The sequence below is a fragment of the Pipra filicauda genome, unplaced genomic scaffold, assembly GCF_003945595.2.
Source record: "Pipra filicauda isolate LSUMZ 115617 unplaced genomic scaffold, ASM394559v2 scaffold146_size1912638_pilon, whole genome shotgun sequence".
In the NCBI taxonomy this organism is placed as follows: Eukaryota; Metazoa; Chordata; class Aves; order Passeriformes; family Pipridae; genus Pipra; species Pipra filicauda.
Window position 1 is genome coordinate 57,779 of NW_024103951.1, and position 14,306 is coordinate 72,084.

At 51.2% G+C, this 14,306-nt stretch overlaps 1 protein-coding gene across 1 annotated transcript; it reads right to left on the bottom strand.

Annotated features, from left to right (window-relative positions):
• Nucleotides 1-357: 357 nt before the first annotated feature.
• LOC113992247 (sentrin-specific protease 2-like) lies at nt 358-11,780 on the bottom strand. Its single transcript, XM_027729366.2, has 17 exons — nt 11,637-11,780; nt 10,048-10,103; nt 9,265-9,398; nt 8,970-9,042; nt 8,247-8,325; nt 7,517-7,658; nt 7,289-7,392; nt 6,750-6,844; nt 6,053-6,110; nt 4,349-4,412; nt 3,848-3,991; nt 3,564-3,695; nt 3,030-3,233; nt 2,842-2,921; nt 1,380-1,464; nt 1,066-1,161; nt 358-575 (listed from the first exon to the last, which is right to left on the bottom strand). The coding sequence occupies exons 1-17, from the start codon at nt 11,744-11,746 to the stop codon at nt 513-515; spliced, it is 1,719 nt and encodes a 572-aa protein (XP_027585167.2). The 5' UTR covers nt 11,747-11,780; the 3' UTR covers nt 358-512.
• Between the last annotated feature and the right edge of the window lie 2,526 nt (nt 11,781-14,306).

Consider the following 14,306-nt stretch of genomic DNA (forward strand, 5'->3'; position numbering starts at 1 on the left):
CTCTTCCCTCCCACCCCTCCAGCACCAGGGGCACTGTCTTGGAAAGGGCAGGCTCTGGTGTCACCCTAAAAAACCTCAGAGCACCAAGCCCCCACCCCAAACACCTCTGCAGGCATCCTTTTGTGTTTGCCCCCAAAAAAGGAACAATTCATCCTCAAACCTGCAGCCCTGAACAGGGAGAACTGAAGGGAAGGGGAAAGGACACCTAAAACATTCAGAGCTTGGATCTTCTTCCATGAGAGGATCTCCAGGCAAGGAACAGCACAGGGATATCCCCCAGAGCCCAGGAGAGGAGACACCCCCTCCTCTTCCTCAGGAATTGTGAGCAAGTTAAAAAAAACCACGTGGAGACACCAAACCAGTTTTCAATTAAAAAATAAATTACTCTAATTTATTAACAAGTAAAGTTCCCTTACAATAAGGCTCTTACATAAATTAAATATTTATCTTAACAGTAAGAAATAAATACCTCTCTTTTTTTACAGAACAGTGTTTTGCTAACAGTGCATGTCTCACAGCAGCTGCTGATGAATTATTTCCCACACCATCTTCCGGCGGAAGTAAGGCATGTGCTCCTGGAAAGGAAAGGGAAAAATCCATTAAACAGGAAGGCAGGGGAGAAAGAGGCAGAAAATCTCCATAAACACCCAGGGAATTCTTGAATGGAAGTTGCTCTTCAGAGCTGTCAGCACCTGCCATTTGGGTACAAGGTGGGTTTCACACAAGGGTGACACACAACCACCCAACAAAGCCACGTTTGCTCTGAAGGATGTTTATTAAAGGCCACCACGCTGGAAAATAACCAGTGTCTGAACTGCTCCAAGGGGGAAACCTGTTTTCCAAGAGATACAAAGGCCAGATATTAGAAACCACTGGCTGCAGCATCCTGTGGTTGGAACAGGTTGGGTTTTAAGGTCCCTTCCAACCCAAACCACTCTGGGACTCCATGATTCCACGATCTTGCCAAGAAGCAGACACCAGACATGAGGAACAAGCCCTCACAGCCCCTGCCCTGGCTCTTGTATCCATGTGGGAAAGGCTGGGGCCGTTTCTCACTTCCCTCACCTGTGTGAAGGTGATGGGTTTGTCTCTGGAGATGGAATCAGCAAATTTGCAAACAAAAACCCCGCAGTCACTTCCATTAGTTTGTTGAGGGATTTCCTGAGGAACACAAAAAAGATGGAGAATTTTTATCTGCCTTAAAGGAGCAGCAATTTGTTCATAGCACACATTACCCACACCAACAACAACTGAAAACCTACTTCCAGAACCCATTTCCTGCTCCCAAACCCAAGGAATAGTCCCAAGTAATCCCTTTTGCTTCCCTGGAAAGTGTTATACCCTCCCTCACATCCCAAATCCAGGCACTGCTCACAGACCTCCGGGCTCAGGCTGCGAAGAGTCCACTCGGAAGCAGTCAATTCCAGCTTTCTTTTTTCCCTGCTTTCCTCTTGCAGGTATTGTCTGTTTAAAACAACACAAAATCACTTTTCATCTCCCCAGTTTAGGGCAACAAAAAAAAAAAGCTGCTGGAGAGTGACAGGAAGATGAGTGGCAGGGAAATGTCAGAAGATCCTCACAGCAGCGGATTTAAGGAATGTGGAGGAAAAATCCCAATCTTAAATTTAGAGGCATGGTGAGAGGCTGCAAGTGGGGTTCCCCAAGGCTCAGTATTGGCCAGTCCTGTTTAATATATTTATCCATGATCTGGATGAAGGGATCAAGGGCACCCTCAGTCAGTTCACAGATGACACCAAGCTGGGTGGGATGTGGATGAGCTGAGGGCAGGAAGGCTCTACAGGGGGATCAGGACAGGCTGGATCCATGGGCTGAGGGCAACGGTGTGAGGGTCAACAGGGCCAAGTGCCAGGTCCTGCCCTTGGGTCACAACAACTCCCTGGAAACCTCCAGGCTGGGGTGGAGGGGCTGGAAAGCTGGGAAAGGCCCTGGGAGTGCTGGTGACAGCGGCTGGACACGAGCCCAGGTGTGCCCAGGTGGGCAGGAGGCCAAGGGCACCTGGGCTGTGTCACACCCAGAGTGGGCACAGGACAAGGGCAGGGATTGTCCCCCTGTGCTGGCACCGCTGAGGCCCCTCCAGGGCTGTGTCCAGTTCTGGGCCCCTCAGTTCAGGAGGGACATGGAGGGGCTGGAGCGTGTGCAGGGAAGGGAATGGAGCTGGGAAGGGGCTGGAGCAGCAGGAGAGGTTGAGGGAGCTGGGGGGGCTCAGCCTGGAGAAAAGGAGGCTCAGGGGGGACCTTCTGGCTCTGCAACTCCCTGACAGGAGGAGGGAGCCGGGGGGGGGGGTCGGGCTCTGCTCCCAGGGAACAAGGGACAGGACAAGGGGAAACGGCCTCAGGCTGTGCCAGGGGAGGTTCAGGTTGGACATCAGGAGGAATTTCTCCCTGGAAAGGGCTGTCAGTCCTTGGCAGGGGCTGCCCAGGGAGGTTTGGAGTCCCCATCTCTGAAGGTGTCCAAGGAAGGACTGGACGTGGCACTGAGTGCTCTGGGCTGGGGGACAAGGTGGGGATGGGGCACAGGGGGGACTCCATGGGCTGGGAGGGCTTTTCCAACCTCAGGGATTCTGGGATTCTGTGGGTTGTCTCTGTGGGGCTGCTCTCACTCTAAAAAGCTGCTGGATTAAGGATTTTTACTGGCAAAGACACGTAAGGATGTCCAGAACACATGAAAACCTACCCCAGTTACACTCCAGGTGATTTAAAACACTGAGCAGAACAGAAGAGGGACAAAGTGAGGAGCAGCCTGTGCCAGGGCAGGACCACTCCAAGTGGGGAAGGAAAAAGGCCTCAAAACAATCAAAAGGAGAAAAATGTAGCTACTCACAGCAGGGTTTTACAAATGTTGTCTCCCTTCTGTCCCAAGGAATCAAAGTACTTGATAGTTTTCTTTCTGACATCTATGACCTGAGATTAAAAGGTGAATGTTGGACAAAGCACATCCCAAACCCTAAAAGACTTTTCTTGCTAGTTTTGTTCCTCCCATCCCCTAAATAAAAGGCCAGTTTGACTCACCAGCAGCGTCCAGTGCACTCTGAGGTGAATGGGCACCAGGATGAGATCCTGCTTGAAGAGATCCACACCTCTGGTCCACCTCCTCACTGCTTTGTAGCCTCCAGAACACAGTTTGGGGTAGAAGAAGGTACTAAAAGCATGGAGTGCTGGATAGCCTTCCTTCTTACTTCTCTCCACCAGAAGGTTCATGTAGAAATTAATGACCTGGGCCAGAGAGAGCAAAGTTGAGATGTAAGAGAAGGCAGTAACTTGGCAAATGAAAAAGGCACCAACATGTCTCTGCTGGCCACCCTTGAGTACCCAACTGAGACAAGCCCAGCTGGCAGCTTTGGCTCTGGGAATGTTGCCCTTGGTGACTTGTGCTGTTGGATAAAAGCACCTGCAGCCACTCCAGCAACCCAGCCTGACCCCTGGGAGCTGCACAACCCAAGGAAAGGAACCTCCAGAAACAGCAGAGCCGTAAGCACCCAGAGAAGGGGTGCTCCTGCACAAGTGCTGGGTTAGAGCATCCCTCTGTGCTGCAGCTCCTCTCACCTCGTCGTTGAGCCAGCACAGCTGCTGCAGGGTGCAGATGTCCTCACGAGTGACCTTGAGCTTGAAGGCACTGCTCAGGATCTCACCAGGCTCCCCTTTGCCAAAGGCAGCAGAGACCTCCCTCTCCATGGCCTGGAATGGACAATTCAGTGGGGAAGGACTTGTGAAACAGGACATGGAGCACAGCAACATCAAACAACCCCTAAATTCAGCTCAGGTGCCACAGCAACAGGCATTGCAGGGATTTGCTACACCAGCAACAGCACTGGTTTGAGCACAGGTACCTCTGTGAGTGGAGCAAAGTCTTCTGCTGGCTTTTCTGAGCATGGGAGTGGCTCTCTGTCCACAAAAAAGAAGTCTTTGGACAGAACAGGTGTCACATGGAACTGGAATAACATCCCTTGGGACACTTCAGCTCCACCCCGGCCCTGTTAGACAAAAGGACATGAAGTTACAGAGCAAGCACAGGAGTTCTGGGTGGCACAGTGCAGAAAATCCTGCCTGTGTATCAAGCTGGGAGTGTTTTTGTAGATACAGCCAAGCAGCAAACTCCAAGGTCACTTTTGAGTGGTGACTGTGCCCTCAGAACAGAGGCCAGAGAGAGAGGCAGGAAGATCCCTTGGCTTGGACCAACAATCAGAGCACCAGCAAAGCCTCCAAGGTACCAAGCTGAGATCAGGACTAATATTTCTGATTTCCACACTACAAATTTTGTTTTGGATCCTGACCAGAGATGAGTTATATTTTCCTTAAAAAAAGTGAAATAATGACTAACTGAGGCTTACCACTGCAACAGCTTGTTTCCCTGGTATTCCCTGTCCATGGGAGTCTTCTGGTGGTGTGTAGTAGCTGAGGAGAGAGAAAGAGAGGCAAGTGAGTTGGATATCCATCCTATCCCATGAAATCCCCAGGAATTCACCTTCTGGATAAGAAGTGTTTTTTCAAGGCTGAATCTGACATTCGACAACATCTCAGTTTCCTGCCCCATTCCTTTTGCAGCAGCAACTCTGGGATAGATGAAGAGCTGGAAGCTTTACAAACTTTCTTCCACCTACAGGTGCCAAACTCAGTTTTATTCTTTGGAAAACAGGGGAGCAACCAGCACTTCCTCTATCGAGTGTTTTGGGCCCTCCTGGTGACAAACACCATATGCCAGGAGTTCCACTGCCAGTGGAACAGGAACATCTGCACCTGTCCAAGTGCAGTTGGCTTATGGGAACTATGAGCAGCACGTGGAATCTGGGGGGAGTGGGACAGCTACGGGGGGTTTACTTGCCTTCTCTAGTCAAGAGAGGCACTATCCCCCTGTGGAGAGGATGAGCATTAAAACCGTGCAGGCTCTGAAGAGCAAACAAACACACAGACATTAAAGTTGTCCATATCTGTCCCACTGTCACCAAACAATCTCCTTTTCCAAGAGGGAGACCTAGAACCGACTCTCATAGTGTCCTACACATGTGCTTTAAAGGCACATGGTAAGAGAGATCACAGGCCCTGTCAAATGACTTCATTTAGGGGCTAAATCTGAAAAAAAAAAGGCAAGAAAATGTTCCTTCGACTCAAACCCATCACACTTGTACCAGTTATTTCATTCTCTCCCCTCCAGCTTAGGGGAAGCAGTGACAATCTGACACAGGATGGTGCTGCACAGCTAAATATAGTCCTTGTGTCTAAGGGGGGAGAAGAATAGGGACAAAACTACCTATAAACAGGACTGCCACGACTGAACGTCTCCCTGCTCCCATCTGTGCTTTCTCCTATCTCATCTAAGGGCAGGAAGATGAGTAGATCACATTGCCAAACCAAAATCCCTCCCTGGAGCTGCAGCCAAAAGCCCCTTTGCCTCCAAAACCCAAAGGCACCAGCACTGCCAGTCCTGCCACCAAGGAGCCCACTGGTCCCTGGTGAGGGACCACCCGACTGCACACTCCCTTTTTGGGCTTCTGTTCAAACTCAAGGCATCCTGCAGCCACAAAAACTGCCTCAGGCCCTCCAGGCTTTACAAGCTCCCTAAACCTTATGGCTTAAGATCCATAGGAAATGCAGTGTCAGCTCAGGATCCACAGGAATTGCAATGTCAGCTCAGGATCCACAGGAGTTGTGATGTCAGCTCAGGATCCACAGGAGTTGTGATGTCAGCTCAGGATCCACAGGAGTTGTGATGTCAGCTCAGGATCCACAGGAATTGTGATGTCAGCTCATTAATGGTTTGGCACAAAGACACTGACAAGCAACAAGGGATTCTGCAAACCCAAGGGCAACCTGGTGCAGCCACCATTGTCCCCCCCACTGGTTTCCTTCTCCCAGAAAGAAGCAGCTCTGACAGGGGAGCCAGATTTGAGGGACAACTGGCTTTGAGCAGTTCCACAAACCAGCTGCTCCTTTCCCCCCCACACTGAGATGATAAACTGGAGTTGTCTTCTGAGGCTGAGAGACTCATGCCCCCAGAGCCAAAAGAAACAGGGACCATGATTAAAGGACACTCCTACCTGATCATGACACCTCTCTGAGGCAACTGGGGGCTGAAAACATCTCCATGTTTGACACCTGCACAGAAAAGCAGCAAAATGACAACAAGAAGGTGACTTTCCACCCCAGCAGCTCTTGGTTTCTGGGTGACAACACCAGAACTTTGACTGGTGGCTGTATGGTTAGAAGTTCAGACTCTGGCACCTGCTCAGAAATCCCTTCAAACCCGTTATGATTTCAAAAGAAAAGCCCAGATGTGTAAAAAGAAGTAGTGATGAAACAATATTGAAATAATGAGCAGTGGAAAAAACCACCAGGGACAATATTAAACATATATGCAATTAGTTTATGTGGTTTGGAAGCTCTGCTATCATAGAAATAGGCCTGTCTAGCATTAAACTGGATTAACTCAGAGCAGCTCTGAGTTAAGAAACAGCATCTGGGGGTGCACAGTCACATATTCTCCTCCCCTGGCACAAAAACTCAGGTACCACAACCTTCCCCCTGGGCAGTGGGGTCACATCTGCAGCTACAAACAGCACTGGTACAGCCATGTCTCAAACACCATTTTAAACCAATTTTTTCCCCTTCAGTAAAACCCTCACAAAGCCAGTTTAGCCAATAACTAACTCTGGTTTGGGAGGGGGGGGAAGAAATGCCCTGTTTTGGTTGGAAGCCAACCTACAAAGACCAGACCTGAATCCTGGGGATACTCACTGGCCCTTTGTGTCACACCTGGATAGACACCCCTGGATTTTTGTCCTTTCAGGTGACTCCCAGTCACCACTGGTTCCCTGGAGTGGGTCTGAACCCTTTGGAGTAGCATAAAAAAAAAAAAGATGGAGAAGAATCACAGTTTTCCCAAGTGATTTGTTACCAGTGCACAACAATTCATTAGAAAGGCCACAGTTGATTTGTACCCAACTGTCTCAATTACAGCTGGAAGCCACAGTTAAAGCAATAGAAATACATGAAGCAAAATTAGGCTGTTTAATCCCTTAACAGAACAATCCTGTCACTGGTTCCATGACCAAACACTAACTTCCACGAGTTTACATCCACAAGCTTGGCTACTGTCAACTCAGTGAATACAAAAGAGTCACATTTTCTGTCTCCACTGTTTCAAGAGAGACTCATCAGTTGTGACATTTGATTCTGTCCAGAGCCCTGAGAGCAGAAAAGGTTAATTCCCCTCCCCTTCCATGTACAACAAAGTCACCCCCCCAAGAGTTAAGGGACGTTTTGCTTATAATTACTTGTTGAAGTTTGCTGGCTGGGGAGAATTAAGACATCCAGAATATTTCTCCTTGAACAGCTTCAAGATCTCTTTGTATTTCTGGCTTTCTCCTCGACGAACATCCTAAGAGAGGGGAAGGAAAAAAAACTTCAGCAGGAATTCCCACCCCTTCCTCTCGTCTCAGTCTAACTGTGGAGGAACTATGCAGCAGTTTCATCCCAAAGGAATTCCCTTCTCCCCAGATTACCTCCTCAGCAGCACACAGGGGCCTCCCCACGCTATTGGCTCCTGGAGAGGTGGGACCTGGCACGGGGAGCTCCTTGATGGGGGGCCTGGGTGTCACAGGGCTGTCTGGAGCTGGTTGGATGTGGTGATTATTCTTGTTCAGGCTAAAAACAGCAACAGAAAAGAAACTGTATGAAGAGAGCACTCAAACACTCCTGATTTTATTAGTTAGATTTTAATTAACACCTCCTGATTCAAGCAGGGGCACCCACAGCAGGCTGCCCAAGACCTTGTCCAGGTAGGTTTTCCAACATCTCCATGGACAGAGACTCCACCACCTCTCTAGGTGACCACCTTCAGAATAAAAAAGTGTTTCCCAATGGAATTCTCTGGGGTTTTTAGGGGTGGGGTTTTTTTGTGGTTGTGGGTTTTTCTCTACACTTCTGGTCTCAGCCTCTTGCCAAGTTTAACACTTCCTCCAGCCACAGGAGGTGGAAGTGTTGTACTTGTTCATCTTCCTCAGATCTCCTGTGTGTATGAACTATCTGGATTTAAAGAGCAAGTTTAAAGTTGGTTAAAGAAAAACAAAACCAACAGCTGGAGACCTCCCTTAATACAGAACACCTTGGAAAAATCCTGCTCTGTGGACACAAATACAAATGTTGGGCAACACAGAGGAAGTTCAAGGATGAAAGTGAAAGACAAAAAAAACCCTTTGGGGAAGAAGTGAAAGGAAACAGAAGGATTTTTACCTGAGATATGGAACTCCCTTGTAAGGAAGGGATAGTGCCTCCCTAGCCAAGCACGTGTTGGTGTCACAAGGCATTTTACCTGCAAGAGAAGAGTGCAAACCATCAGCAACTGTTCAAGCAAACTGGAGTTTCAGGAGTTCAAAGAGCTTCACCAAAGATAAATTACTTTCATTTTCTCCCTTATGTCCTTATATTATTTGTGTTATGTTGCTTCAGCTCGGCAACTATGGAATGTTACCAGCCTAAACCTGGATAAAAGAGGGTTATGAGGCTCTGCTACCTAAACTTAGCACTTAAAACAATTTCCTTCTGGTAATCTAACAGTGGGCTCAACTGAAGGCAACAGAGCTGCATCCAGGGCAGCTCCCGAACTGAGATGCCAGGATAAATCACAGAATATCCCTGGAAGGGACCCCAAGGATCATCCAGTCCAAATCCCAGCCCTGCACAGGACACCCCAACAATCCCACCCTGTCCCTGAGGGCGTTGTCCAAACCTTCCTGGAGCTCTGGCAGGTTTGGGGCTGTGACCACTGCCCTGGGGAGTCTGTTCCCAGCCCTGATCCCGATCCAGAAGCAATACCAGGATGCAGGGAAGAAACAGAGCTCACATTCCAGTATTCCCAGACATTGTGCCTTCACTAATGAGTCCCTAAGCCTGGGGTGGAGCTGCACAAGGCAGCAGCACACAGAAACGAGTGAAGAACTTGCTGTCCAGCCTTACCAACTTCTACTCTGTCCTCATCTGCCACAGAGTCTGCTGCTCTTTCAAATGAAGAGTCAGAAGTGGCCTGAGCCTGAAATAAAAACAAAAACAAGTACCAGAGTGAGTACAACCGGAATGTGAACCCAAGCAAACCTCAGGCTTCCCAAAATCCAGTCAGCTCTGCCCTGACTCGGGGCCCAGGGTTTGCTGGTCCAGGTTGCAGCAGCAGCAGCTCTGACAGGATCACCTCACACATGCAGGGATTGACACAGCACAAGCTTATCCCTGAGTTCTCCCCTAAATCTTTGCTCACCCCTTTTCCAGGCTCAGGGAGAGAAGTGGCATCGCCGCCCGAAGCCTCCTGGCACCCACTTGTTGCCTTGGGTGGCAACTGGGCGGCCACAGGAACGTCTTCGGGTCTCTTGTCAGTCCCGCAGATGAGACATTCTGAAAAAAAAAACCCACACCACCAGGCCAGAAAAGGAAAATTAGGGTTTCTGTTTGCATCAAAGCCCAACTCCTCGATCCCACCTGACCCAGGTAACTCATTTCAACAACACACCAACAGCCCCTCCCACGACACCAGGGGCAGCACCATTCCCAAGCAGGAATTAGCAGGAATAGCTCTGCATTCCCTGAGGGACAGCCACAGCTTTGACTTAAAACACTCTTTGTCCTGCCCTGCAGGGGCTCAGTGCCAGACAGACCTGGGATATCCCTGTACCACACACAGGCAGGAGTTATCCTTGGTGCAAATACACGGAATTCCCAGGAGGGAAAAAGTTGTTCCCTACTTTTCCCTTCATGAGGCCACAATCTCCAACCCTCAGGCTGGAAGAGCCCTCTAAGATCATCAAGTCCCAGCTCTGCCAAGGCCACCTTTAGCCATGTTCCCAAGTGCCAAATCCACACGGATTTTGAACACTGGGACACACCATCAGTAGCCCCAGCCCTGTGAGACGCCCTCAAGCCACAAAAACGGCTCAGAAATCCACAGTTTCAGCAGCAATTGTGAAGTACAAAATCCAGAGTTACCCAAGGCACCTCAAACCCAAGGAAAACCAGGCACATTAACCCCTTCTGTGAGGTGCAATACCTGTTTTCTGCTTCTTTTCAGGAATACTGTCAGGATCTTCCACAGGTGACGCAACACTGAGGAAAGAAGAGGCACAACAGTGTTTGGCAACCACAGTTCAGCTCCCAACTTCCCTTCACATATCCCAAAGATCTCCCGTGATCTCTGGGATCATCCCACTAAACCATATCAGGCCTTTTTTTTTTCCTTTCTGTTAATGCTTCCTGATGTTTTACATGTGTTCCTACCACCAAAAAATTCCTTAAGTGTGTAAAGTTTTCCTCTTTCCTCAAGGAGAGCAGCATTCCAGGTCACTTAGCCATCCAGGTTCATGTCACTACATTGAGTTGCAAAGGAAAGTTTAAGTAGGACAGGAAATAAAAGGTGGGAAAGCAAGTCCTGCTTACATCCACTTCCACAACTTCAATAATCTGCTGAGTCAGTGCCTGGGAACGAGTCCTTGAAATAATTACCAGCCTCACCCTTTCTCAGAAGCCCAAATCCCAGGATTCTATCAGTTGATACCCTGATAAAGTCCAGCAAAACCTTTTCCTTTAGGAACACAGCGCAAAGGATGTTCCTATTTTTCTTCCCAAGAGCTCATTCCTCCTGAGCTGCCCCTTGGTGGAAACTTCTTGTGCAACACGTGGCTCTTTCCAGAGGCATTCCCTTGCCTCATTCACTCTGGAATGGGGCACTAAGGAAGTTCCTCCCAGAGGGAGCCACCACACTGCCCAAAGCACAGCATGGAATGGATACATTCCCTCTGTTCCCAGCGGTGGAGATGAGATGGTTCAGCCATCGGCACTGGGAGCTCCTGGGCAATGCCTGGGAAGGCAGCCCCCTTTTATCCTGCCACATCCATATTCCATGGCTTTCCTCCATCCAGCATATACCCTTCCCTGCTCCTCCAGCACACCTGCTTTGATCCTTTGATCCACACCCCTTTGATCCTTTTCAAGCCCCCACCGTGCAGACGGGAAGGAAACGAGGGGTCGGGTTTGCCAATAGATTTATGGGGAATATCCAGGACCCACAATCACCCCAGCATCTAGGATTTGTCGGGAATATTTGGGACCCACAATCACTTCAACATCTGGGATTTGTTTGGAATATTTGGGACCCACAATCACTTCAGCATCTGGGATTTATCAGGAATATTTGGGACTCACGATCTCTTCAGCATCTGGGATTTACCGGGAATATCCCGGACCCACAATCATTTAAGCATCTGGGAATTACTGGGAATATCTGGGACCCTAAATCACCTCGGCACCTGGGTTTGCCAATGGATTTATCGGGGATATCTGGGACCCACAATCACCTCAGCATCTGGGATTTATCGGGAATACCCGGAACCCACAATCCCTTCAGCATCTGGGGTTTTTTTTATGGATTTATCGGGAATATCTGGGACCCACAATCACCGCGGCACGTGGGTTTGCCAATGAATCCATCGGGGACACCTGGGACCCACGATCACCGCGGCACCCGGGGCTTTCTTATGGATTTCGGGGGAATATCAGGGACCCACGCGGGGCGCCGGGCGGCGGGGCAGCAGCAGAAGGGCCGGGACCAGGGGACCGCCGTGTTTGGCGGCGGGGGCTGACCTGGGGAGCGGCCTCTTTGCGCTGCGCGGGTCCGGGCCGGGCTGCGGTGCCGGCTGGGGTCTGGCGGCGGCGCGGAGGGCGCGGAGGGCCCCCAGCAGCCATTGGTACATGGGCCGCGCGCCGCGCAGGAAGTGCGTGCGCCCCGCGCGCCGCCCGGCCCCGCCCACCGCGCCGCCCGGCCCCGCCCACCGCGCCGCCCGGCCCCGCCCACCGCGCACCAGGGCCCGCCCACCGCGCACCAGGGCCCGCCCACCGCGCACCAGGGCCCGCCCACCGCGCACCAGGGCCCGCCCACCGCGCACCAGGGCCCGCCCCGCCCGCGACGCGCGCCGGGTGGCCACGCCCCCCGTCCGCCTCGCCCCGCCCCCCCCCCCGCGCGTGGATGGGGCGCGCGCGCTTTAAAATATATTTTGAAGCCGAAATTGGGGCTGTTTCCGCCCCTTCTGGCTCCGTCCCGACCCCCCCGGCCGGCCCCGCGAGCTGGGCGAGGAGATTTCCCCGCTGGGGGAGCTGGGCTCTGGTGGGGATCAGTGCCCGGCGTCCCTGTGTGGTGTTGGGAGTCGCTGGGCATTCCCTGGGGTTCCTGCCTTTCCCTGGGATTCCTGCTCTTTACTGGAGCTCCTTACCTTCCCCGGGATTCCTGCCCTCCCTCGGGGCTCCTGCCGTTCTCCGGGGCTCCGCGATGGAGAAGCCCCACCCCGCCTCCCAGGAAAAGCAGGGATGTCCCTCTGTTTTCCCGCCCTCCCTGTCCGGGCCCGGGGTGCGGAATTCCCGTCCCGGGGCTCACCGAGCCGTGCCCGGCTCACGGGGCAGCGTCTCCACAGCTGCTGCTGTCGCGACTGACCGAGCGCCGGTTCTGGAGCGCCGTCTCGGAGCTCGGGCAGCCCGGTGGTGCCGCGTGGCTCGCCCGCTCCTCGCGCCTGGAATCCCCGGGAATGGCCGCATTCCCGCCGCGATTCCCGCGCCTGCTCCGCCTTTAAAAGAAGGGCTCCTGGACGCTTTCCTCTATCACTTCCCAACCGTTCGCTCCGGGCTGGGAAGGGGCAGCGGGAGCCGCATCCCGGAGCGTGGCTCCAGCGTTTCCACGGGAGCGGGAGGAAGCAAGGAAAGCGGGGAGGAAAATGGGGAGATTAAAGCAGGTTTTTCCGCAGCAGGTCCCGCTGGCTATTCCTGCCCGAAGGAAATCCAAGGGGTGGTGGGATCTCGTTTAATTAAAACGACTTTCCCGGTTGTTTTAGGAGCTTAATCCCCAGTCCGCTACACTTCAGGCTCTTCAAGGAAGGAGGCTGAGCCTGGATGCAGAGCCCAGCAGAGGGCATGGCAGCGCCACGCAGGAGCTGCAGAGCCTCCTTCCACCCCCTTCCTCATCCTCACCGGGATCACGTGCCTCCCGTTCACTCCCCTTCCTCATCCTCACCGGGATCACGTGCCTCCCATTCACTCCCCTTCCTCATCCTCACAGGACAGTAGAATTCTAAGGGCATTTGGGGCTGTTAAGTAAATTTAAATATCTGATTTTGTGTGAGCCGGGAATGTGCCTGGCTGTGTCCATGGGTTGGGAGCCGCCGGTGCTCATCCAAATCCCTGTAACCTCTGCAGCTGGAAGAGTTTATCCCAAACACAGGATCATTAACGTGGGATTACATGAGCTGGGTCTATTTCACGCGGTGTTGTTGTGTAGACTTTTGCCATCTCTGAAACATCAATAACCAAGTAAATGAATAAATTAGGATTTAATTACATTAATGCCACCAGGCTGAGCAAACTTTCTTCTTGCACTGTTTTCCTCACAGCAAAATTTTCCCTTTTTCTTCTTTTTTTTTTTTTCCCCTGGAACACATAACAACAAGGGCTGTGTGTTGTAATTCCTGGTGTGTCTTCCCAGAGCAGTTTTGCATCAGCTGCGTTTCCCAATCCTGGTATTTTTGCAGCTGCTGGTTCCCTCCATGACTTCATCCTTACTCTGCCTCTGAGCTCCTTGCTCGGGGTACTGACGTGGTGTGACTCAAAATGATGATATTTGGTGCACGTAACCCAAAATCCAGTCACTGGCTGTTCGATACACCCCAATTACTCTGTCCCACCTCCAATCCCAGAGGGAGCACAGAGAATTTCCATCATTAATTATTATTTATTGCTCATTATTTACACTTTGCCCAAAGTCTCTACCTTTAGTGCAGCTTCTGTGTGACAGCAATGGGGTTCCAGTACCTGGTGTTTCAAATTAGTGGGATAACAAAGGAATTCCGCTGAGTAATTAGTTTGGGAAATTATGGGTAATTTTAGGTACACACTTGATTTAAGTATATAAAGCCAAGGAGACATAATCTGTCATTTAAATCCCTGTGTCCAGGATTTCATGTGGAACAGCCTGCAGGATGATGGCGGGAGGGAAGGGATGGGAAAGTGAGACAAGGGAAAGCAAGGGAAGGGGTGGGAAGGGAAGGGAAGGGAAGAGAAGGGAAGAAAAACAAGGGAAGGGATGGGAAGGCAAAGCAAGGGATGGGAAGTGAAGGTGTGGTAAGGGAAAGCAAGGGAAAGGAAGAGATGGGAAGGCAGGGCAAGGGATACGAAGGCACGGCAAGGAAAGACAAGGCACAGGATGGGAAGAGAAATGAAAGGAAAGCAAGGGAAGGGATGGGAAGGCAGGGGATGGGAAGAAAAAGAAGG

What these genes read in the sequence shown, in the direction of transcription:
- LOC113992247 (XM_027729366.2), bottom strand. Translation starts at nt 11,746, where the DNA reads ATGTACCAATGGCTGCTGGGGGCCCTCCGCGCCCTCCGCGCCGCCGCC. An exon ending in CCCTGTGTGCTGCTGAGGAG is followed by an intron (nt 7,393 to 7,516) that starts GTAATCTGGGGA and finishes CCCCTCTCTTAG; the next exon opens with GATGTTCGTCGAGGAGAAAG. An exon ending in TTCGCAGCCTGAGCCCGGAG is followed by an intron (nt 1,162 to 1,379) that starts GTCTGTGAGCAG and finishes TGTGTTCCTCAG; the next exon opens with GAAATCCCTCAACAAACTAA.